Source organism: Dromiciops gliroides, chromosome 1 (assembly GCF_019393635.1).
Source record: "Dromiciops gliroides isolate mDroGli1 chromosome 1, mDroGli1.pri, whole genome shotgun sequence".
NCBI classification, from domain to species: Eukaryota; Metazoa; Chordata; class Mammalia; order Microbiotheria; family Microbiotheriidae; genus Dromiciops; species Dromiciops gliroides.
Genome location: NC_057861.1, coordinates 416,966,527 through 416,992,763, shown reverse-complemented (window position 1 = coordinate 416,992,763; position 26,237 = coordinate 416,966,527). Strand labels below are relative to the sequence as shown.

General features: G+C 36.8%; 1 protein-coding gene across 1 annotated transcript in view; it reads left to right on the top strand.

Moving 5' to 3' along the window:
• The window catches only part of WDR70 (WD repeat domain 70), a 326,112-nt gene that overhangs the window by 92,009 nt on the left and 207,866 nt on the right, over positions 1 to 26,237 (top strand). The window contains exon 9 of the mRNA XM_043979740.1: positions 3,238 to 3,314. Within this exon, the coding sequence (XP_043835675.1) occupies positions 3,238 to 3,314 (77 nt within the window). The remainder of the gene's footprint in view (positions 1 to 3,237; positions 3,315 to 26,237) is intronic.

The window sequence follows — 26,237 nt, the reverse complement described above, 5'->3', positions numbered from 1 at the left end:
TCTCCAGTTGTCTTGATGTATTTCTTGCCCCTGGATGCAGATGACTTTGGAGGAGAGTGAGGCCAGTGACTTTGCACAGCCCTTCTTCACTTAAATCGACTTCACTGCAAGTCATGACATCACCTCCCAATGTCATTGTCCTTTTTGAGAATGAAGGACAAACAACCGCAATTTTTTGTGCCTCTTTTACCAAGCTGTTAATTTTGTTTTCATAATTTTCTTGCATCATTCTCATTTCTTTTCCGATTTTTTTCTCTACCACGCTTATCTCTTTCTCAACTCTTCTGTGTTTTGTTTATAATGTTTTTATGCTTTTACACATGGTCAAATTTTATAAAGGTGCCATACACAATTGAGAAATACGTACATTTCTTTCTGTTAATATCCATTAATTGCCTGAGTTATCAATCTAACTCTTCTAAAGTTCTAATCTTGTTCTTAACTTCTTTCTTTATCTTTTGATTATCTTTACCTAGTCTTGAAAGGGGTACATTGAAGTTCCAAACTATCATGATTTTATTTGCTATTTCTCCCTGAAATTCAAATAATTTTTTCTTGAAGTGTTTAATAATAGGTAGCATTTATATAATGACTACCATGTGGTAGGCACAGTGCTAAGTACTTTACAAATATTAATTTGATTTGATTCTCATAATAACCCTGGGAGGGGGTAGTTGCTATTATCATCTCCATTTTACAGTTGAGGAAACTAAGATAAACAGGGTCACACAAGTAGTATCTGAGACTACATTTGTACTTGGTTCTTCTTCCAGGCCTAGCTCTTTATCCAGTGTGCCACCCAGCTGTTTATAAGATGTTATGCCATTTGTTGTACATAAATTAAATATTGATATTATTTCATTTTCTATGATGCTTTTAAGCATAATGAAATTTCTTTACTTATCTATGTCTGTTTTAACTGTTGCCTTCTCTGAGGTCATATTGTAAGTCTTACTATGCAGTACCAGTAAACCCAGTAAACTCAAGTGGTAACTATTACCTCCAGGATCAAATTTAACATCTTCTATATGGCTATTAGAGTCCTTTTTAACTTGGCCCCTTCCTACCCATTCTGTCTATTCTTTTCTTTACTTGTTTTCCTGCTGCTTTTAATATACTAATACACTTAACTCTATGTGTATTTGTGTAGCATTTTTTTTGTCTAAATCAGATGAGGGTGAAGTTCACATGATTCCCTCTCTTTCTCCACCCCATTCTCCACTTTTTATATTTTGAGTTCTCAGTTCTTTCTCTTTATGCCCCTTCCCCACCCACTGAGAATGTAGGCAATATATCAGTTATTCATGTGAAGTCATACAAAATATATTTACATATTAGACATATAGCAACAAAAAAAAGCAAGAAAAATAAAGTAAGAAAACGAGCTTCAGTTTGGACTCAGAGTTCAATAGACTTCTCTCTGGTGGTGAATAGCACCTTTCATCATGATTCCTTTGCAGATATTTTGTATGATTGTATTGATCAGAGTAGCTAAGTGTTTCACAGTAGATCATTATTATAAGCTGTTACTGTATACAGTGTTCTCCTGGTTCTGCTGACTTCACTTTGTATCAGTTCACATAAGCCTTCCCATGTTTTTCTAAGTAATGAGGTTTAATCAGGAGCGACGTAACTTTTAATTAACTTTTTGAGGGCTAGGATTTCTAGTTACAAAACTATGTAGGTATGTATGTACTATAAATCAATTATGCTTATATCTTTTATTTTTATGGCACCTAAATTACCTCCTGTGTTCTCTCTCCCCTTTTAAGGAAGCTATCCCATATAACAAAGAAGTTTTTGAAAGAAAGAGAAAGGAGAGGAAAAAATTGGAGCAAACCCATCGGTTCATTGAAAAATCTGACAATATTTGCAATGTTCTATACCCATAGAAAATGCTTCTTTCCCTTCCATCTCTCAGCTTTGCAGAAAGAAAGGGAAAGGTTGTCTTTTCACATATTTTCCTTGTAGCCATGCTTATTCTTAGTAATTTTGAAACATTTATTTTCCATTGTTTTGTTATTGTTTTTTCTTTATATTGTATATATTTAATATAAATATTTTCATGCTTATTTATATTAATTATATTTGTTATTTCTTATAGCACACTAATATTCTATTTTATTCATGTACTATAGTTTATTAAGGTATTTCCTAGATTGATGAGCATCAAAGGGCTGCTTTAAATATTTTGGTTTCTATGGGGCCTTTTTATCAATGTCTGGTTATGGAATCTCTGGGTCAAAAGGCATGAACATTTAGGCTTACACTCATTCCTTTTTTTTTTTAAATAAATTTTTATTCATATCTTTTTTATTACCACAATTTCCTCCAGTATTCCTCTCTTGCTCTCCTCTCAGAGAGTCATATCATATAACAATATATATATAAAAATATATAATTTTTTTTCTTGCAGGGCAATGGGGGTTAAGTGACTTGCCTAGGGTCACACAGCTAGTAAGTGTCTGAGGCTGGATTTGAACTCAGGTCCTCCTGAATCCAGGGCTTGTGCTTTATCCACTGTGCCACCTAGCTGCCCCCCAAAATATATAATATTTTTAAAGAAAAAAATCAGCAAAAGTGATCAATACATAGAAAAAGTCTGAAAATAATGTGCAATATACACTTTTGCACCTACTACCTTTACAAACAGGTGGGGTGGCTATGTCTTCTCATATCTGTTCTTTGAAGCCATGCTACTTCTTTGTTCATTTTGGATTTTTTTTTGGTGATGGTTCTTAATGTTTTCATTATTGTGGTCATTGTGTATATTGTTTTCCTAGATCTTCTCACTTCATGCAGATCTTTTCATGTTTGACCATATTCATCACGTATATAATTTTTTACAATATAGTGATATTCCCCTACATTTATATACCACAGTGTGTTTAGCCATTTCCCAGTTGATGGACTTCTACCTTGTTTTCAGTTATTTGCTTTCTGAAGAACTTATGCTTTTAATATTTGGGTGTATATGGGAACTTTCTTATTGTCAGTGGCCTTCTTGGAGTATAAATAATGGTGGAATATGGATGAAAGGGTATAGACATTTTAATCACTTTATTTGTATGATTCCAAATTGTTATAAAAATTATCATATTGACTCACATCTTCATTAACAGTACACAAATATGCCTCTCATTTCACAGCTTCTCCCGTACTGACTTTCCTATGTTTAGATATCTTTGCCAATTGCCTGTCTGCATTTTTAGCACACATTTCTTTTCATTTGTTTAGGGTCACACGGCAATGCTTAATACTGGCTGCTGGCATCCCAAAATAAAGGAAGAATTTTTGACTTGTTCAAATGATGGGTGAGTATTCTTTTTTAAAATTTTTTGGGCAGGGCAATGAGGGTTAATTGACTTGCCCAGGGTCCCACAGCTAGTAAGTGTCAAGTGTCTGAGGCTGGATTTGAATTCAGGTCCTCCTGAATCCAGGGCCAGTGCTTTATCCACTGCACCACCTAGCTGCCCCAGGTAAGTATTCTTAATGTGATGCATGTGCCATTATATTTTCAAGATGTTCTTTAACTTGTGTTTTAAGTTGATATTCACCTTTTTAAAAAACAAGCTGAGGAAAATATATATAGTTTTTATTTACAATAATTGAGTTTTATTTGAGTTTCTATCTATTTCTATTTGCCAGTGAATGTTACCTTTATAATTTAAAATGTTGGGTTTTTAATGATACTTTATTATTTTAGTAAAGAAGCCCAGAAACAATATTGGTAGCAACTGAGAAATCTGTCAATCAAACCAACATTTCTTAAGTGTGTAGCCCATGCTAAATACTATGATAAGAGCTGGGGATGCAGAGACAAAAGTGAAATCATCATTTCCTTCAAGGAGCTTACATTATCTACAGTTTTCTTCTTTTGCTTTTTAGATTTTATTATTATTATTATTATTATTTCTTTTTGGCGCGGCAGTGGGGGTTAAGTGACTTGCCCAGGGTCATACAGCTAGTAAGTGTCAAGTGTCTGAGGCCAGATTTGAACTCAGGTACTCCTGAATCCAGGGCCGGTGCTTTATCCACTGCGCCACCTAGCTGCCCCCTGCTTTTTAGATTTTAACAAATGGAAATATGCGATTATATAAACAGGAAAAATATTGTGAAAAAAGATAGAGTATAAATTCCATCAGGGTTTGTCAAAGAAACTGAATGAGTGCAAAGATTAGAACCTTGGGTCTGGAGATTTCAGGTGTGCCATGACATACCAGACTGGCTAGGCTTTGATTTGGTGGAGGCAAGGTGGACAACCAGTCTGGCTGATGTCAGAGTATGAGGGAGGGATTCCTTTCTGGCTATGGTGATGATGCAGCTGGAGGTAGCGACATATGTGCTAGCTTTGACCTTCCCCCCCCCCCCCAACATTTACTACTTTTTTTTTTTTTGAGGCAATTGGGGTTAAGTGACTTGTGTAGGGTCACACAGCTAGATATGTGCTAGCTTTGAAAGTAAAGAGAGGATTTTAGCTATAAAGAATGAGATGAACAGAAGACAGGGTGCCAGGTGTGTTCAGGATAGAGAAAACAGTCTAGTTTGACTGGAATAGGGGTTGTTAAAACTTTTTCAACCAAAGACCCTTTTGGCAACCTGGTGAAGCCAGTGAACCCTTCCTCATAATAATGTTTTAAAGATACAAGATAAAAGTATTGCAAAGGAAGTTTATTATATTGAAATACAGTTTTCAAGATATTAAAGAAACAATGTCACAAATCCTGTGTTAAGAATGCCCAGGCTAGAGAGAGCTAGAGTGCATGTGATTGGGTTAGTAGTGTGAGATAATACTGGATCAATAAATTGAAGCCAAATTGTGAAGGTTCTCTGAATCAGGAATTTTGACTGAGTAAACTAATGAATGAAGGAAAGAAGGAAAGAATGAAAAAGCATTTTATTAAGTGCTCACGGTGTGCCAAGAAGTGTACTAATCACTGGTGTTACAAAATAGAAAAGCAAAAAGTCTCGGCCCTCAAAGAGTTTACATTGTAAGAGCATTATGGGAAAGTTATGGGAAAGACATATTTTGGTTTGGAAAGTTTCAGGAATGAAGCAGAACCATCAGGGACTAGATTGATACATTCTTTCTAGCAAAAATGACAAGAAACTTTGATTTGATTATGATTTCCAAACTAGAAAGTAGTGATGAGAATAGAGTTGGCTTTTCATGTTGTGGCAAGGTAGAAGATTTAGAGGGTATAAATTGAAGCATAGCTGGAGCTAATCTAAACATGGTTGACCATTGTTGAAGCATTTACCAATCAGTACAACAGTGCCCATGCAGGAGTTCCAAAGCTAAAAGACTGGTTTCTAGTTTTGGGGAGAAGATGACCAGGGAGTAAAATGATTGGGGAGCTCTAGAAGACATTTTTATACTAGAACCACATCCTCCAAGATTTGCATTAGAACAGTTAATTTGACAGCAATGTTTAGGCAGGAGGAGAGCCTGGCTAGGTGACCGTTACAGTGGTTCAGTTAAGGAAATAACAAAGGTATCACCTGCAGCAATGGCAGTGAGAATTGATATAAGGATAGCAGAGGTAAAATTGTCATTCTTTGTGACAAGACCAGATCTACACGTCCAGGAAAGTGTTGGAATTTTGGTTCTGAAGCTCAGGAGAATGGTTGAGATTGGAGAGAAGGGATTTGAGAGTCATTCAAATAGCAAAGTTTAATATTGGAATTGAAGAAGTTATGGAGGGAACAGTGTAGGTTAAGAAAACAGAAGTTCAGTGACAACCTGGAGAAATGACCATATTAAGGTGTCTGTGGGGAGGACTAAGAACCAGAAAAGAGGCTGTCAGAAAACCATGATAATGACAGTAAAGGGAGGAGAGTGTCTAGAAGGAAGAAGATAAAGGATCATTATTGTCAAATGTTGCAGAGATGTCAAGGAGTATCAGGACTGAGCAAGCTTTGGATCTGGTACTTATTTGGGTGATGGACATATTCATGTTCTTCAAAGCATTTTTTTCTATTTGATTTTGTAACATTAATTGATCTTGTAACATTTCTAATGTTGAGATTTCTAGTGCTTCCTTTCTAGGAGGACATGGGTGGTTACAAGATAGGAAACCATAGAAGGGTTACTGACTACATTGGAGTTGAAAATACCTATATGACTAATGCAGAAATATGTTTAATGTGATTGTACATATATAACCTGTATCAGATTGCTTTCTGTCTTAGGGAGGGGGGAAGGAAGGGAGGGTAGGAGAAAAATTTGGAACTAAAAATCCTATGAAAACAAATGTTGAAAACTATCTTTACATGTAACTGGAAAAGAATAAAATACTTTTATGATAAAAAACAACAAAAAAAGAAAATACCTATATAAGACATTGGCTTGCAATATTAAATGCAAAATGCTTTAGAAGAATTATAGTTCTTGAAATAAAGTAATAGATTTTTTTAATCCTTACACTTTTAGAATGCCTTTCTCTTCTTTTGGGGGGGGGGCAATGAGGATTAAATGACTTGTCCAGGTTCACACAGCTAGTAAGTGTAAAGTGTCTAAGGCTGGATTTGAACTCAGGTCCTCCTGAATCTAGGGTCAGCGCTTTATCCACTGTGCCACCTAGCTGCCCCAGAATACCTTTTTATATAAAGGAATACATTAAAGCACAACTTTACTATACTATGCAAAAGAAGAAAGCAAAACCCAGGATGTATTTTTGTAATTTTAAAATTAGAGTGATTAACTTTACTTATAAGATGATTTAAAAAATTTTTTTAAATTTTATTTTAGACTTTTACTGAAACAAACACTTTTTTTTGAGGATGATTTCTTTATAACTGAATAGAGCTACATGAAAGTAGGCCATAAATTAATCTAAAGCAAAAGGTGTTTAGGGGATAATATTAATAGAAGAAGGCTTTCAAAATCCAGTATTCCAAACCTTGCTCTTCTTTTCTTTCCTCAAAGCCAGGAGGAAATAATAATTATAATATAAATGCTTATAATGAAATAGATACCACAGTTTCCTGATTTGTATTTTGTGAAGCTGTTTGACAGCTTTGTATGTTTAGATGGCAGGTGGAAGGTGGGTCACCAGCTTGAAGACAAGGTGAGTTGTACGTAGATGGCTATTTAATAATAATAATAATGACAATGGTAATAGCTAACATTTATATAGCGCTTACTATGTGCCAGGCACTGTGACAAGTGCTTTACAGTTTATCTCATCTGAACCTCACAACAACCCTGAGAAGTAGATGATATTATTACCTCCATTTTACAGATGAAGAAACTGAGGCAGTTTAAGTGACTTGCTAGGGTCACACAACTAGTAATTGTCTGAGGCTGGATTTGAACTGAGGTCTTTGAAACTCCAAGACAAACTCTCTATCTACTGTGCCAACTAGATGCCTTATTTATTTTTTTTAGTAATGTTTTCATCAAGGATATATTGAGAAAGGAAAAGACTTAAGTTCCTTCTACCTCTTGTATTAGACAAAGACTGTTTATCTTGTTACAAGTGAATAAGGTCTTGCTTTAGGAATTATGTAATATAGTTTAGCTGGCTGCAGGGCAACTAAGCAGTTGGTCGCTGTCTTGTATTTGTTTTAAGGAGGAAAAACAACTTTCAAACAAAATTAAAATTGAAATACTTTAAAAATTAATTAGCGGTTTTTAGTACTTCTGTTTCTATTTTGCTTTGCAGGTGTATTAGTGGTCTTTGGGTAGTACTTTGAGAACATAAGAAAACATAGGATCACATCATATTTTTATAAGCAATGGTGGTCCAAATGGGGTTTTCTATGTCAAATCCCACCATCTCTATGGACTAATATGAATGTAATGAACCTTGAAGTTATTTTTGGATGCCTATATTTGGGAAGAATATAATTTATATTGAGCTCTTTTTTGGTATAATTACGGGCAGTGTGGCAAAAAGGAGTGGTGATATTGTGCCAGCTTTGGACACCAGTTATACATCTCCATTGCCAAGTACTGACAGCCGAATTAGTCATGGTACTCACTACACTTAGGTCAGGCATTGGGCAAGTATAGAGAGAAGCAGGAGAAAGGATATTAATGCAGCATGAGCAAGCAGAAAAGTGCAGGAAAACAGCCTATGTATTTGGAGCCTGATGGCAACCATAACCTTCCAGGACACAGTCCTTAGTCTTCAAGGAAGAAGGAAAGACCTCAGTGCTGCCAGTAGCAGCTATACAATCCCCACACCAGAGTGTCACCCTCTTTCTTAGGCCATTTGTGTCTTCTTATTTCATCATCTTATCATTAGTTTATCATGTAGCTAATTAAAGGGATGGTGGGAGCAGGTTAGGCACAACTATTGAGTAGTGAGAGGTGATAACTGATAATCTAACAGCAAAGAAGATAGACTAAGAAGTAGATAAAGTAATTGACGGTCAAGATAAATAGCAGGTGAATTTCTTGAGGGCAGGGGCAATTTTTGCTTTTGTCATATCTCTAGTGCTTAGGACCGTATGTGAGGCACAAACCAAATGTTTATTAAATAATTATTTAACTGAATTGAATTTTTATAGTCTAGGAAGATCTTTGAAAAATGGCAAAAATACAATTTTGTCATTTAAAAGTGAGGTGGAACACTCAGACTATTCCTTTTCTGATGATGTTAGATAAATGAAACTGAAAATAAATTGCTATACAGTTGTAATTAAGTGGAAATTGTCTCGATAAAGGCTATTTTGTACTTTTTGGGGTGAAGGGGGAGAATTCACAAAGTCAAAGAAAGAAATAAAATAATTAATGAGAAAAGGCTTCTTGATTGAAGGGCAATGAGGTCAGGAATAGCAAGATAGTCTAGAAAGATAAGCAAATCGTGTAGGCTCCCTGAAGATAAGAACAAGTAGAAAAGCCAAGTGAAAAAGGTGGTTTAGTGTTGGGGAATATATTATTTATGTGATTAAAGCCTATTATAATATTTGTTTGAATGAATAAAGCATTTGAATCTCCTTGGGGCATTTGAGTTTTTCCATTTGTACTGAGCAGATAGTTAAGATTAGTTTATTATTTTTAGAATATCTGGCCTACATTTGTTGAGTTGTTTCAGTTGTGTCCAATTCTTTGTGACCCCATTTGGGATTTTCTTGGCAAAGATATTGGAGTGGTTTGCCATTTCCTTCTCCCTAGCTCATTTACAGATGAAAGACTGAGGCAAACAGGGTTAAGTGACTTGCCCAGGGTCACACAGCTAAGTAAGTGCCTGAGGCCAGATTTGAAATCATGAAAATGAGTCTTCCTGATTCCAAGCCCAGTGCTCTATCCACTGTTTCATGTAGCTGCCCCATCTGGCCTGAATAAGAGATGGTTAATAATTGCTTTTTGAATGAATGACGAGATGATTAGCCATTGGTAGTTTAAAATTAAGGACCATTTAAAAATGTCATTGTTTTCATATTTGTTAAAATCCTGTAATAATGTTATAATTTCTTATTGTTTATAACACAATATAGTGATATTTATTGTTAGTATTACCGCAAGCAAGAGGTTGGTTGACACTTATGAATACAGGGAATAAAAATAATTATTCAAACCATCCGTTATCTGGAAGTTTTCTTACCACACTTGTGGGGGTATTTCCATGTGAGCAAACAGGAGGGTCTGAGTGATATTAAATTCTTCAGCAGCAGGTGTTCTATGTCCCTTGTCTCTCTTTTTTTTTTTTTCCTCTTTTTTAAACAGAATTACAACCAGCCTTGAAATTTAGCAGTCCTTCACTTTGTGATTTGTCATTATGGCCAGGACCAGGGTTACTTTTTACATCTGGTTTACTGTTAAAAAAAATTCCTTTCCTAATTCATACTTCTAACCTTTCCTCCACCAGCAGCCTTCCTCTCCCAGTTCAACTTTAAAATGTATCTTTGAATCTAGTAACTACTCTCCACTGGGAATGCCATAATAAATCATTTAGCGTACACTTTGGTCCTGCTGGTGGTCAAATCATATTTGTGATTATTTTATTACATAATGGGCCTGTGTTGGTTTTTCCAGTGTCAGGTTTATTTATTTACTTTTGAGGTTGTAGTTCCCAATATTATGGTAACTCATTATTTGCTTGAAATGAAATAACAATTTGTCTTAAAAGTAACAGTATGATATGAGTTGTATTAAATTAAGATTTTTTGTATATCAGTGATTTGTAAACACAACAAAGAAATGGAGTGATAACAATACAGGTCTGCTTAATTTAATACAGGTTTGATCCATAAAATTTTTAGCGTATCAAATGTTTTGAAATGAGAACTTTCATCAATCCTTTATCAGTCTCTGTGTTGTTCAGATCATCTTCCTTCCTGGCTGCCATATTGGTAGCGTAAGCTCATCCAATTTTGCTTTCTTTCTGTTTTGCCTCATTTTATTTCCTTTCCTACTATTGAATGTAAGTAAATCTTTAAGGTAAAAAGCATTCCTAATTTTAAAATATAAATAATAATAATAAAAATAAATAATATAAATAAATCTTTGAGTTGAAAAAAAACCACTCCCAGTTATTAGAAGGATGGTAAGCCTTTTCTTAAGTATATAAGAAATGTAATACTATACAATTGTAGTTTTACCTTTTCTTCTTCTTTTTTTCTTCTTCTTCTTCTTCTTCTTTTTTTTTTTAAGTGAGGCAATTGGGGTTAAGTGACTTGCCCAGGGTCACACAGCTAGTAAGTGTTAAATGTCTGAGGCTGGATTTGAACTCAGGTACTCCTGACTCCAGGGCCAGTGCTCTATCCACTGCACCACCTAGCTGCCCCTTACCTTTTCTTCTAAAGTTTCCTCAAATGAATAAATGAAAAAAAGCTTGATACCTACAAAGAATAGAATTGTTCAGCAAAGCTTCTTTTAACATGTTTTATTTCGAAAGGAAAAACAAACATTTTTTTTTCAAATGATATAAGGCCTCTTTTTTCTTTTATTTCAATAGTAATAATCAATAAACATTTATTAAGCATGTGGTAAGTGTCAGACAATGTGCTCAGTGCTGGGTTACAAAGACAAAACGAAAGAACCTGTGTCTTCAAGGAGGTTATGTAATATAAGAATTTCTTTTCTTTTTTTATTTGGCAGGGCAATGAGGGTTAAGTGACTTGCCCAGGGTCACACAGCTAGTAAGTGTCAAGTGTCTGAGGCTGGATTTATTTCTATTTATTTATTTCTATTTTTTTAAGTGAGGCAATTGGGGTTAAGTGACTTGCCCAGGGTCACACAGCTAGTAAGTGTTAAATGTCTGAGGCTGGATTTGAACTCAGGTACTCCTGATTCCAGGGCCAGTGCTCTATCCACTGTACCACCTAGCGCCCCCAATAAAAGAATTTGATATTAAATGTCAGTCATGTGCAGAGTCTTGTGCTAGGTGAGATAGATAAAAGTTAAGAAACTCCTCAGGCTCAAAAACCTTGTAGCAAGGGGGAACAAGACTAATACAGAAAGTTATTATATACAGTATTAACTGATAGGTGGTTTTTTTTCTTTAAATTTTCTTTATTTATGATAGGTGTTTTATAGAGCTAGAAAATAAAGTACCTTGTGAGACAGGAGGGCATAAAGTTCTTGTGGACTGGAGGAGTTTTGGTGGCTCAGGGAAGACTTTTTTGGATCTGACATTTGAAGGATGGGTAGGAGTTTAACAGGTAGAAGAGGCTATTCAAGCATTAGGAGACATCTTGCTCAAAGATATAAGAATACAGGGTGTATCTTTTAGGTAGAGAGTACCTCTATTTTACAGGTAGAGAATGCCTTTTGTATAATGTATGGAAGCAAGTAATTAATCTGAGATAAGTCTGGAGATGCTGAGTGATGCCAACTTGTGGATGGCTTTGAATTCCAAACAGAAAAGTTTGAATTGTATTTGGATGCTACTGCATGACTGATGTATATAGATAAGAAAATGACATGCCCAGACAATAAGTTCATGAATTAGAAAGTACCTTAGATCTCATTTTACAGCACAAGAAGCAGGCCCAGAGAGTTTAAGTGATTTGCCTAAAGTTATACAGGTATTAATGGGATTCAAGCCCTGTTTCTCTGACTTCAAAGCAATCACTCTTTCTACCATGATTTCCATAGAACTATGTATTAAGAAAAATTATTCTGGCAGTGGTATGAAGGATGGATAGAAAGGGGAAGATGGTATGGTCAGGAAGGCCTGTAAGGAAACTTGCAAAAACTAAGTATGTGGTCATGAGTCTGTACTAGGGTAGCAGTATAAATAGGAGAGGGCATAGTTTTTTTATAGTTGCTGACAAGATAGAGTCAAAAGAAGCTTCACTTTTTGAATGTGAAAGGTGAGAAAGTTACGGGGGAAAATTATGAGTCTAGTTTTGTGGATGTTGGAGGTTGTTGAGGGAGTTCATTGATAAGGGAGTGGGGATTCCAAAGGGAACAGTAGAATGGGTGAAGAGATGAGAATGGAGAATAATAGGGAACATAGGGGCAAGGGTTTGGAAGGTGGCAAAACGAGTATCATGTACTTTCACCTAGGTGATGAAACGGTATGATTGGGGTAGGGAAACCAGTACAGCCAGAGGTAGTATGTCCCTTATGCAGAAGTGAACCGACACAGTGTTTTACTCACCAGGCCTATCTCGAAGCTGAGAAGAAAGTTGGAGCCATTAGTTGGTGTGTACTTACATAAAGTTTCTCTTTTAGGTATTTTAGCTTTTTGAGGTAGGGGGTTGGTGTTGGGGCTCTGAACTCTAGGTTTTTTGGATCCTAATAGAGATGATGAAGGGCTGCAGAAATTCTATCTGACTTGCCTAAATTATTTCTTCCAGGTGATCTTTGGCTTTTTCTCCCAGAGCTCACATTCTGATGGGGGAGACAACACATCTGGGAAGCTTCAGCTATAAGTCAGATGTAAGAGTTCCATGGTCCTTAGGCTCTAGGGACAAAACAGATGGTGGCCTCTTCTTTAATGCCATTTCCACTGTTAAATTTATATTTTCTGATATTGAACTATTTGACAAGGCTAAGGACTTTGGTGAAAGAACTTTCTTTTTTGAGTCTTCAAGAACTGTGGTTGTAGCACTTACAGCAGCAGTTGCTGGGGTGCATATCCATAGGGTTTGCTTCCTAGAATGATGGCTGATAAGAGTGGGCTGGACTAAGGGCTCTTGGGTTTTGCCTCCTGGGCTGTCTCCATCTGGAAGAACTGAAGTTTGACTTGCTTGACACATTCTGCCTCCTCTCTCTTCCTCAGGGTACTTTACTGCTTCAACTAGGCTGGCATGTCTATGCTGTATGTGGCAGTTAGTTGGCTGATAGCTAGGATGACTGGCTCCTCCACAGGTGTTTTCCCTTGTGGGGACCAATTTTTAATTGGGGAGTGTGAGATAAGTGGCTTGCTGCAATATTGGGGCAAGGAAGGAGACCAGCAACCTCCCTCAAAACAGCAGGATTTATTTAACAAGAACGAACTTAAAAAAAAAACCAAAAACACAAACAGGATCAGTAGGATCAAAGGAAAGGAAATAAAATGGGGAAAGGGAAATTATACAACCTGAATAACACCACTGCCCAGGAATCAGCTGAGAATACACAGCAGTGTCCTGTCGCCTTCCAGCTTCCTGCTAGAATGGTGAATCTCCTCCCTTCTTCCCAGCAGACCCTAGACAGCCCCCAGCCAATTGGCTGGCCGCTGTGACAGTCACATAACTGCCCTCACTAGGCTTCCAATCATTATAATTTTGCCAGACCCATGTAGGCGTCAGCGAGTGGTGATGATGTGAAGTGCCAGCTACAACCAGTGGATGGAGCACCATGCCGTTTGCAGAGCCCCAGAGGCCAGTGTGCATGCCAAGGTTTTTTTTCTTTTTCTTTAAATTCTAGCCAAAAGATGGGGTCATAAAAACCTCAAATAACAATTAATTATTTTTGTTGTTGTTGTTGTTGTTTGTTTGTTTTTTTAGTGAGGCAATTGGGGTTAAGTGACTTGCCCAGGGTCACACAGCTAGTAAGTGTTAAATGTCTGAGGCCGTATTTGAACTCAGGTCCTCCTGACTCCAGGGCCAATGCTCTATCCACTGCGCCACCTAGCTGCCCCAACAATTAATTCTTTACACCCCCCAGATGATTGTGAGAATTGATCTGGAGGCAGACTGGTGGTCTGGGAGCTGCTACTCCCAGAATTCTTCTGCTTATCTGCCTTTTGGTGACAATTGGTTAGCAGTTGTTGTTGGTGATTGCTTTGAACAATGATTTCTCCTTCCATGCATGGCTATGATGGCTGAGCATGAAGCAGGTATGGTGGTTTTTGGGGAAACTGCCATTCCCAAGGCTCTTGTGTTTGGGGTCCTGGGATTTCTCTATCAGGGTCAGAAGGAAAATGATGGTCAAGATAGTTGTGGTGCTTTGACTTTCCTGGTACAAGCTGTCTCTCTCTCTCTCTCTCTCTCTCTCTCTCTCTCTCTCTCTCTCTCTCTCTCTCTCTCTCTCTCAGGCTGCTTTAGTTAGCCTAGCCTGGTCTGTGTGTGGCATTTGGTTGACCATTGCTGAGGATGACCAGTTTCTTCCCCACCAGAATTCCATCCCCAGATGGTGGCTGTGAAAGCTGGTCTGGAAGCAGAAATGGTGGCCTTTAAAGTGCTGTCCCTTCAAGGGCTCATCTGCCTATCTTAAATAGAATTTTTAATATTTGAAAAATGATGGTGAGCTATATCTTGTCTGGGAAGTGGTGGAATAGAAGATTATTCTCCCCTTTGCTGCAATTGCAGAGTGCCTCTATATCTAGAGCTTATAGAATTAAATTGGAAGAAGGGAGAAGCATGGATTGCTTTGGGGAAATTATGCAGTGCTTTTCATGACTCTAACCTTCTTCCTGAAACAAAGACCCATTTTGTTGTTGTTGATGATGTTGTGTGCCTGTGGATCATGTAGTGCTACAGTCTTTGAAGAATTAAAAACATAGGTCACCCATAAGACAATGGAGAGATGTATTGTGGGTGTGAATAAACTGCAGAATAGTACCAGTGAAGAATCATATACCAAAAGGGTTAAAAACTTATTTAAAAAGTTATTATCAAAGAGATGTATGGCCAGGAGAAGAAATGATTGAAACATCTAGTGATAGTAAAATACTAAATTCACAGTTCTGGAGGAAATAAAAATTCTGGCTATGCCAATATACCATATAACCCTATGCATAATGAATAAAATGGGGGGCTAGATATCCTTGTAGGGGCCATCCTTCTATTGATGAGAGCCCTTGCACTCCATTGGTATCATGCTATGACAAGAGACCTAGAGGAAGACCTCCAACATGTTGGAGGGAAGACTTACTAGAGTATATGGAGGGATCACAGAATATGAAAGCAGATGGATTTCACTTTTCTCCTTTTGAGCTAGTGCCCACATTAATGAGATCACAAATCCATCCAAATTTGTTTTGTTTGACAGGTCAGTGATGGGATATTTTTTTTCTCCTTATTGATCAAAATTTGCATGTTTGGAAATAAGGTTCAAGTACATGTACTAGAGGATAAGAATCAAGAAATCAGGCCAATTTTGGCTTCTTTAGGTGTAAGGGCCTAAAATTCTATCTGTGGTGTCTAAAATCTAATGAGTGGTTGCCTTAAATTAGAAAACATATAGCACTAATCTTTGGGCATTAAGTATTTATTAAAGTATATTGGGGTTAGTAAAGAGAAACACATGGATAAAGTATGAGATTCGCCTGTTCTCCCTATCCTTCCTGACTCTGCCACCAAGCCCTTGTCCAGAAACAAAAGGGCCTGGATCCCTTTGCTTCTCCCAGAAGCCTCCTGTGAAACAGGAAACAGGGCTGCCCACACACAGAGCTCTAAGCTAATTGACTGGTAACACTGATTGACAGGACCCACAGGCAGTAGACATCACTTCCTGACGCTGATCTGACCTTCGAAACCCCAGAAAGGTCACTTCTGGATGCTAAAGTCACATGATTTCTTTTCAGGCCAGAGCTCACAATGTCCCTCCCAGCAGGGGGTGTCATTCCAATTCTCACATAGGTCATTATAGAGTTTATTTCTAGGATAAGGTGAGAACTAGAACTAATTTGTCTTTAATTCTTTACTAGGAATTTTTTGAAATCACTCAGTATTTGGCAAACTATTCTTTTTTTAAATAATAGATTTTATTTTATTGATATCTTTTGTTTTTAAATTCTTATTATTTCCTGCCCGAGTCCTCAGTATTAATAATTAAGACGAAAGTTTTGAAATTGCTGATAGTGCAAACAAACTTAAATATGTTTAAGTGAAATGATGGCTAAATAAGTGTATTATGAGAATTATGAGAGTTTCTGGGAAGGAAAGTGAAATGTGAAATCTAATCTGTTTCACTTATGAAGAGTGCTAGATGAATATTTAGGCATTACCAGCATTTTTTTTCTTCCTGGTCTGGATCTGTGATGTTAGCTTTTAGTGGGAACAAATGCCAATATATACTCACGGGTACTGCTCATTTTTTTCTGACCAGATTTAGGAAATATGCTTCTGATTGAGCAAATTTTCTCCAGATTGAAGTTGGGGAAAGGTTTTGAGGAAGATCTTCCCTTTGTTCCAGTGATGCTCCACATTTTCCAATCTTTTTTTTTTAGTCCCGTTCTCTTCTGACCCTGTGTTTGTCTAAAAAATAAAAATTAACATGTACTTTGAGGCCACCTCTGGAAGTGCCAGGGCACTTCAGTAAGCCTTACTTATGCATCAAAACAAAAATACTAATTTTTTGCACACATGGACAAACACATTTTTTGGATAATATGACTATATTGTAGAAAGTCTGTGCATAAATGTTATTCATCTGAACACCTCCTGCGTCACCACAATATTGTGTAAACACTTTTTGTTAAATAGAGTTAATGTTGCCAGGCTACAGTTTTCACCACTTTTAGGAGTCTTGGGGATAACCGTGCCAAGGGCAACACCAGAATTTAATATAAACAGCACTGTGCTGAGTGCTTTTAGTTAGAGGACCAATTGTTATATTTGGGGGTTAAACATGTTAGAATGGTCTTGAGAAATGTTATCATCACTTGAGAAGCCAGATTTCAAAGGGTCTTTTCATTTAGTCAACAAGCATTTAATTGAGGGCCTACCATGTGGCTGTAACTATCCTAAATACAGGATACTTTCAGAAATAAAAAAGGGCCCCTGCTCTCAATGGGCTCACAGTCTAATGAGGGAGACAGTATTCAAACAACTATATACAGACAAGTAATTTATAAGATGAGTTAGAGATAGTTAAAAGAGGGAAGTCACTAGCATCAACATAGATTAGGAAAGACTTCCTGAAGAATGTTAAATTTTAGTAGAGACTTGAAGGAACCCAAGAAAGTTAGGAGGCAAAGATGAGGAGGGGAAAAGTTCTAAGCATGGGGGACAGCAAGTAAAAATGGCCAGTCAGGACATGGAGTGTACCTTGAGAGTAACGGCAAGGAGGCTATTGTCAGTAGATTGCAAAATATGTAGAGGGCTGTAAGGGGTACTAGTATTGAAAGGGTAGGGAGGGGTTTAGGCTACGGAGGACTTTAAAAGCTAAACAGAAGTTTTTTTTATAGATTCTGGAACCAATAGAGAGCCACTGGAGTGGGTTGAATTGGAGTGTGTGTGTGTGTGTGTGTGTGTGTGTGTGTGTGTGTGAGAGAGAGAGAGAGAGAGAGAGAGAGAGAAAGAGAGAGAGAGAGAGAGAGAGAGAGAGAGAGAGAGAGAGAGAGAGAGAGAGAGGGTGGGGGTGGGAAGAGAGGATCAAACTTGCAGTTTAGGAAGAAAAAATAGCTGAGTGGGAAGATGGCTTGGAGCAGAGAGGCTTTAGCAGGAAAGCAGCCAGAAGGATATTGCAGCAGTCCAAATGTGAGGTGATCAGAGCCTGCATCAGTGTAGTGGCAGTGTTAGAGGAATGAAGGGGACATAGATGAGAAATATGACAAAAGTAGAAAGGACAGAATTTGGTAACCAAGTTGTAAGCCTGAGTAACTGTAAGGATAGGGGTACCTTTGATAGTTATGGAGAAGTTAGGAAGAAGGGAGAGGGTCGGGAAGGAAAGATAATGAGTTGTTTTGGATGAGTTGAATTTAAGATAGCTATGACACACCCAGTTCCAGACATACCATTAGGTAGTTGAAAATGTGAGACTGCAGGTAAGGAGAGAGATCAGAGAATCATTTGCATAGTGATGATGGTTGAGCTGATGGGAAATGATGAGACCATCAGATGAAATAGTTATACAGGGAAAATAAGATCTAGGACACAGTCTCTGGGGACTTCCAGAGATTTGGTGTCACCTGAATAAAGATCCAGCAAAGGAGGAGGAGTGGATTATATGTTGGAGGAAAAGCAAAAGAAATCAGTGTCACAAAAACTTAGAGAAGAGAATATAATGGAGAAGAGGGCGATCTCCAGTATCAAAGGTCAAGAAAAAATGAAATTTGGAAAAACACCATTAGCTTTGGCAAATAAGAGATCATTGGTAACTCTGAAGAGAAAACTCTTAGTTGAATAATGTCAGAAGCCAGACTACAAAGAGTTAAGACAGTGAGAGGAAAGGGAACAGAGACCCTTTTTGTATACAGCTTTCTTTAGTTGTTTAGCCAGAAAAATGAGAGGAGATATAGGATGGTATGTAGCAGTGATGGATACATCAGATGAGGAGTTTTTGAGGATAGGGAAACCATGGACATGTTTGTAGGCAGTAGGGGAAGAGCCAGTAGTAAGGGAGAGATTAAAGATAAGTGTGAGGATGTGGATGATAGAGGGAGCAATCTGCTGGAGAACATGTGATGAAATGGGATCACTTGTGCAGGGAGAAAGGTTGGTCTTAAGAAGGAGCAGAGTCATTATTTCATATGACATGAGGTGGAGGAGATAGTAGCAGAATGCATCTGGGTGATGTTAGATGAGGAGGAGGGGAAGAGAAGGAACCCATGGGGAATAACTTCAGTCTCTTCAATGAAGTATAAGGCCAGAAAGGCTCCTTGGGCACGCACAGCTGGTGTGTCCTAAGAGAGTGCCTGGAAAGAGAGTATTTGGAATGCCCCCAGGCAAGCCGACAGGTGGGATTTCGATGTCCAGGGAATGGACTTGGAATGACCCTAAAGTGAGCAAACTGTTTGCTTTGGAGTTTGAGTGTTTGGGGATTGAGTCAGGAGATCATATAAATTATCCTCATCAGCTCTTGCTAGATTATCGTACTAGCTTCCTAATTGTGGTCTCCCCACCTCAGATTTCTTCAAATTTCTTTCTACTCTACACACTCCTGCCAAAGTAATTTTCTTTAACCACAGACCTGACCATGTGTATATTCTCATTTTATTAATTTCAGTGGCTTTCTATTGTCTCTAGAATCCAACATACATTTCTCTGCTTGGCTTTTAAAGCTCTTCACAACCTGGTCCCTACCTGTCTTTTTTTCCTCATTATACACACTTTTTCCTTCTATGCTCTGATCCAGTTCCTTTCTGTTCCTTGCATACATCACTCTGTTTCCTGTCTTTCTGTGCCTTTACACTGGCCATCCCCTGTCCTGAATGCACTTTCTCCAACTTTACTCTTTACTCTAAAATCCCTCTCTTTCTTTAAGATGGTTCAAACATCACCTCCTACATTGAAGCGTTTCCCAATCTCTTCAAATTATAGTGTCTTCAATCCCAAATTTCCTTGTATCTAACAAATTTTATTAATTTGTACTTATTACCTTTCTATTTATTTAATATATATTTATAAATGTCCCAGTTGTGTCCCACAGAGAATGTAACCTTGCAAGTATTTTATTATTTGTCTTTATATTCCCAGCACCAGGCACATAGTTAGGTACTTAATAAATGTTGATTGATTGATTGTATTTTTTCAAGTGATACCACAGAATTGTTTTAATCTGCATTTTTTGGATTATTAGTGATTTGAGTACTTAAAAAAATTTTTTTGGTGGGGCAGTGAGGGTTAAGTGACTTGCCTAGGGTCACACAGCTAGTAAGTGTGTGTCTGAGATCAGATTTGAACTCAGGTCCTCCTGAATCCAGGGCCAGTGCTTTATCCACTGTGCCACCTAGCTCCCTCAATATGAATACTTTTTTTTTTTTTTTTTTTTTTTGCAGGCAACGGAGGTAAAGTGACTTGCCCACGGTCACACAGCTAGTAAGTGTCAAGTGTCTGAGGCCGGATTTGAACTCAGGTACTCCTGAATCCAGGGCCGGTGCTTAACCACTGTGCCATCTAGCTGCCCCCAATATGAATACTTTTAAAGACAGTAGTTGGTATTTTGTATAAATGGAGAGGCAGGCATAAAGGTGAGAAGTTGTTGATGTCTTTAGTTGCTTTTTTTTTTTTAATTAAGACCTTCAGATTTTCCTTGCTTTTGGTATCTTTGTCTCCTGTGAATTGATTCCTCAAAGGCTTCACAATTATGTCATCTCCCAAGATAGATATATACTTGGTCCAGTCCATCTGCTTTTCCTGTCTTTTCTCTTTAATGCCATTTCTGCTTTCTCTATAACCACATCTGGGACTGTGGTTTTAGAATCAAAATGTGGTGGTTCTTGTTTCCTCAATGGTGAAACTATTTTATTGTAAAACTTTTTTTTTAGGCCTTTCCTATTTTTATTCTTTGTTCTTTCATTTTCTTTACATGTTGTCAGGATGACTGCTTATTTGCCTCTCTTGCCAGACTTTATTTAAATTGGTTAAACTCTCTATTGCTTATTTTTGTTTTATGTTTTATGTTTTAGTGTTCATAATCTTTGAACATCCTTTTTCCTAACACTGTATAAATGATTATATTCTGCTTGTGTTTTCCTTATATCTCTCATTTATTGACAGATAAGTCAGGTGTTAATACTTAAGTGCTTTTAAGGTTCTTTTGGTCTCATTGTGGCAATTTATTTAATTAAATTTCTGCATGAAGTTATAATTGGTGACATGTTATTTGTCTATTTTCCATTTTTATTTATCAATTGCTTGTTTAAGTAGATCAGGATTGAGTTGTCTAGATTGCAGACTATATATTTTTATTATTCTTCTAGCTTTTTTGCTGATCATGATCTTTACTCTATCAATTCACTGATTCTAATCAGGAGACTGATTTAGCTATCACTCCCACATTAGTAATGAGTCTTTTCCTGTCTCTGAAGATATAATCAGTTTCATTTTTTGTATTGTTCTTGAGTGCTTGTTGTGTCCAAATCTTCCTGTTACTTTCTTTTTTTTCCTCCTTTTAAAATTCTTTTTTCTCTTTTTATTTTTTTTTCATGTTAAACATTTTTATTTATATTTTTCTTTTCCAGTCTCTATCCCTCCTTACCTCCCTTCCCTACCCCCTTCCCAAGGTGGCAAACAATTCAATATGGGTTATACATATATAATCATGCAAAACATCATCATATTTGTCACTTAATGAAAGGATGTGAAAAATAGCATGCTTCAGTCTGTTCTATTAATATCAATTCTTTTTTTTTGGAAGTAGTATGTTTCATCAATATTCTTTTGGAATTGTCTTGGATTATTGTATTGTCGAGAATAGTTAAGTCATTCACAGTTCTTTATCAAACAATATTGTTTTCTCTGTGTACAATGCTCTCTTGGTTCTGCTCACTTCCTGATATATCATTTCATACATGTCTTTCTAAGCTTTTTTTTTGGGGGGGGGTAGGGCAATGGGGGTTAAGTGACTTGCCCAGGGTCACACAGCTAGTAAGTGTCAAATGTCTGAGACCAGATTTGAACTCAGGTACTCCTGAATCCAAGGCCAGTGCTTTATCTACTACACCACCTAACTGCTCCTTTCCAAGCTTTTTTGAAGTCATCCTGTTTGTTATTTCTTTTTTTTTTTCTTTTTTCTTTTTTCTTTTTTTAGTGAGGCAATTGGGGTTAAGTGACTTGCCCAGGGTCACACAGCTAGTAAGTGTTAAGTGTCTGAGGCCTGATTTGAACTCAGGTACTCCTGAATCCAGGGCCAGTGCTCTATCCACTGTGCCACCTAGCTGCCCCCTGTTTGTTATTTCTTAATGCACAGTAATATTCCAGTAACATCATATACCACAGGATGGTCATACCTTTGATTTCTTTTTTTTTTTTGGGGGGGGGGGTAGGGCAATGAGGATTAAGTGACTTGCCCAGGGTCACACGGCTAGTAAGTGTCAAGTGTCTTAGGTCAGATTTGAACTCAGTTCCTCCTGAATCCAGGGCCTGTGCTTTATACACTGTGCCACCTAGCTGCCCCCATACCTTTGATTTCCAATTTTTAGCCACCACAAAAAGAGCTGCTATAAATATTTTTGTACAAATAGGTCTTTTTCTCTTTTGGGGGATGTCTTTGGGATATAAACCAAGTAGTGGTATTGCTAGATGAAAGAGTATATTACTTTCTTGAAGAAGGTAAAAGTGAGGCTTCTGTGCCTCTAAGTCTTTGGATTTTCTCATTCATTTTCTCTGATTCATTCTTTCTGATAGACTTTTTTACTATCCTCATCTGTTCTAATCTTTAAATTGAAGTTGCTGTATATCAGGGTAGGGAAGGTGTTACTGAATTCTTCATACACTTTCTCTACCTTTTTATCATTGTTGGTACATAAGATACAATTATTTTCAAAGATGACCATGAAAGAATCTTTCTTGTTGTCCTTGGGTATATGATAAAACCAACGTTGTTGAGTTCTTTCTTTGCTACTATTTGGAATGGCAACGTTCAGAGAGTTTCCAACTCCTTTCTTTGCCACTTTATCCTTCCATTAGCCTTTCTCTTCTATTTTTTTCTTAATAGTGAGAATGCCAAGTTTTCATTTAGCTGCAACTTCCTTCTTATGGATTCATTTATTATGAGAATGTCTAATTGACATGATTTAATTCCTCTAAAAATAAGTCTATTTGGTTACTGGAAAAGGAAGCAATATTTAAGGTACCTTCAGAAACTGTGGGATTCTTGATACCCTTTTCCTGTCTTCCCTACTTTGTCACTGACTGCCATTTTATACTTTTCTTTGTTTTATGGGTTATCATGGCCAAAGAATTAATCACTAAGTGGTCAACCATCTGGCGATGAGCCATTTTAATATGATATCATGGGGAATAAAAGAAGGCCACTAGCTTGTTGTGTAGACTTTCTGTGCCACACTTAGGAAAGCACATGGAAATGAACTACATAGAAATGGTGGTCTTGACTTGGTTGCAATCTGCATCATTGGAGGCAACATACATATGGTTGAGGTAAATGATTCATTTGAGTATTTAAATCAGTTGTTCATATTTTTTCTTTTGAGAACTGTTTGCTCAGGACTCAGCAGAGTTGTTTTTATCATATACCCAAGGGCAACAAGAAAGATTATTTCATGAGGTGTTTGGTCGACTTGCAGTGTTTGTGATAATTATTTTCCAAAAGTTCACAATGAAAATAATTGTAGCTTATATGTCAACTTTGACTACTCTCCATTAGGTGTGATTCTTAATCTTATAAATTTTTGTCAATTTCCCAAATATTTGGAATGTTAAACTCATCAGATATGTTCGTGCAAACATTTACTACTCCTTACCTTTCCTTCTGTTTGTATTTTCATTTCTTTTATTTGTACCAAAGCTTTTTATTTACAAATATTAATAATAAAGTAATATATTTTATGTTTGAGAATATTCTTTAATTAATGTATAGTTACAGATATGCGCCCATCCAGTTTTGAGAACTGCCAATTCTGCATTTAAGGTGATACTAATCCATATAGCAGCTGGGTGGCACAGTGGATGGAGCCCTGAGTCTGGAATCAGGAAGACTTATTTTCTGATCTGGCTTTATTAGCTGTTTGACCGTGGGCAAGTGACTTAGCCCTATTTAAGAAAACCCCAGATGGGATCATGAAGAATCAGTTACAGAGAACATATAGCATGGCACGTTTTTTGTGAAAGGTTTTAGTTGCCTGGCTGTACTAGGGTAACCCTATTTTGTTGATCTGTACAATGTTTTCTGTTATCAAATAATATTATATGTAGACATTATCTGTAAAGCACTTAGCACAGTGTCTGGCATGTAATAGGTACTCTATGCTTTTTCCCTTCCCCTTTCCCTTTGTATATACTTTAGCTTGATGCTGCTTTGTTGTATTGTTGGTAAAGCATGTACTGCATTAGACAGTTCACAATCTAGGTGCCACTCATATTTGTGTTGATCTGAAAAGACTTCAAGTCTCACTGTCAAACAACCATATCCACAGTTGGATGCTCTTGTTAATATGGGGTGGCTCTCTTTTTCTTGGTTTGAGCTTTAGAAGTGAACTGTCATGATATGTGAACAGGAAGAAAAGAACAGGGCCACACACGTTTTCTTTCAGTCACTCAACAACATCTATATTTGTTTTGTGTTGCAAGTCACTAAAACATTCTGTGATGTTTTATCCTCAGTCTGTTCTTTATAACCAAACATCAATTATTTGCTGAATGTAAAGCCCAGAGATAGTTTCATGTAGACATGTCTCAATTCTAAATGGCCAAAAGAAAGTATAATAGCTTTGAACCATTGTAATCTACTTAATCTGCCAACACCTTCACATAAACCTGTCAAGAAAGCAAAGGATTAACATCTTTTATTGCTTGCTTTTTCCCAGTAACAGACTGATTAGATCAAGAATCCTAATGTTAGTAACAAATCTTTTTAACTAGTGTCTCAAAAAAACACACAACAACAGTGACATATCTAGTAGGATTATCCTACTCTTTAATAGTGCATTAGAATTTTTGGATCTCAGAAGAGGAGAGAGTGATTTTATAAAGCTTACATCTTTTCCATATTCTGATGTTTGGCAATGTTTGGGAAGAGATTAAACAGTTAGGAAGAATTTACTACTTTTAGTAGCTGTTGAATCAGCTAATGAGATGACTTCAGGGAAGAAAAAAAATCCTTGTTGGAGAAGACAGAAACTGTGGATCTACTATTTGTTCGACAGATTCCTATGTACAATTTATGTGCTACTGTGCAGTCTGCTTGCTCTTTCTTGATTTTTTTCCCCTGCTAATTAATGAAAACAAAAAATCTTAAGTCTCTGAATACTTTAGTAGAATGAGGGATCAGTAGAAATGAGGTAGGTGGCATTGATCTCAACAGTTAAGTATTGTAAATGTGATCAAGGACCAGAATTTAAGAGTACCTTGAAAGATCAAGAACACTTTTGATCAGATGACATGATTAATCCTTCTACTGTTTAGTGATTATCAGTTTCACAGAGGAGTAAAGCAGGCCATGACATTACCTGACTAAATAAGCTGTGACAACCCCAGGAGTTTAACATGTGAGTAATTGTTCATCTGTGTCATATGGAAAGAAGTTTCTTACCAGTCTCTCTGCTGTCACTCTTTTACTGTTGCTTTCCTTGCCTGCTACATTTCTGTTATTTGGGGTATCCAAGAAGCAAATCCCTTCAGTTTTGGTTTTCTTTCTAAAAATGTTTAAAACAGTTCTTTGTTACATCTATCTTTTTTCATTTATGGTTAAGCTCAGTTTTTCAGGGTAGGTCAACTTGGACTGTATGCTGAGCTCCATTACTCTTTGGAACACATTCAAATCACTCGTACACTTTTTGGTGGGTGCAGAATAGTTGTGTTATTAGAATTTCCTTCACTTTGTATTTGAAGATCTTTCTCTATTTCTTGAAGAATTTATTGCCTCTGAATTGAATTGTTAAATTTAACAACTGTGTGTCTTGGAGTTTGCTGTCTTGGATTTTTTTCTGGATGTGAATTCTTTTAATTGGTATTTCATTTTCTATGTTCAGAAGTTCTGCACAGTTCTTTTATATTATTTCATGAATTATGGTTTAAGGTTTTTTGTTCTCTATAAATGCTTAACTTGTCTCTATGCATCCTGTCTTTGGGTTCAGTATGTTTTTCTTACATAGTGGGCATATTTTCTTTTAATGTTCTTTTTTTTTCCTTCTTCTTCTAGATTGGCCTTCACTTCTGTATATTTTCATTCTCAATTTATTGTTCTCTCTTTTGTTTCTTTGGCGAGACTTGGCATTGGAGATTCTGATTTTACTATTTTGCTCATTATTTTTGCTATGTAGGACATAAATTCTGCTCTCATAATTTTCATTCCCCTTTTGAACTACTCAGGAACACCACGATGTGGTTCCATTTTCTCTTCAAATTCCACGCATCCTGTCTCAAGTGTTAGATCTTTTTTTTTTTTTTTTGGTTGTTTTGTAGCATTTATTCATAGATACCTGAACCTATGTACTAAACCTGGAGCCATATTTTCTTCTGTTGTTAATATTTTCTGTGTTGGTTTATCTGCATATATTCAGGGTCTT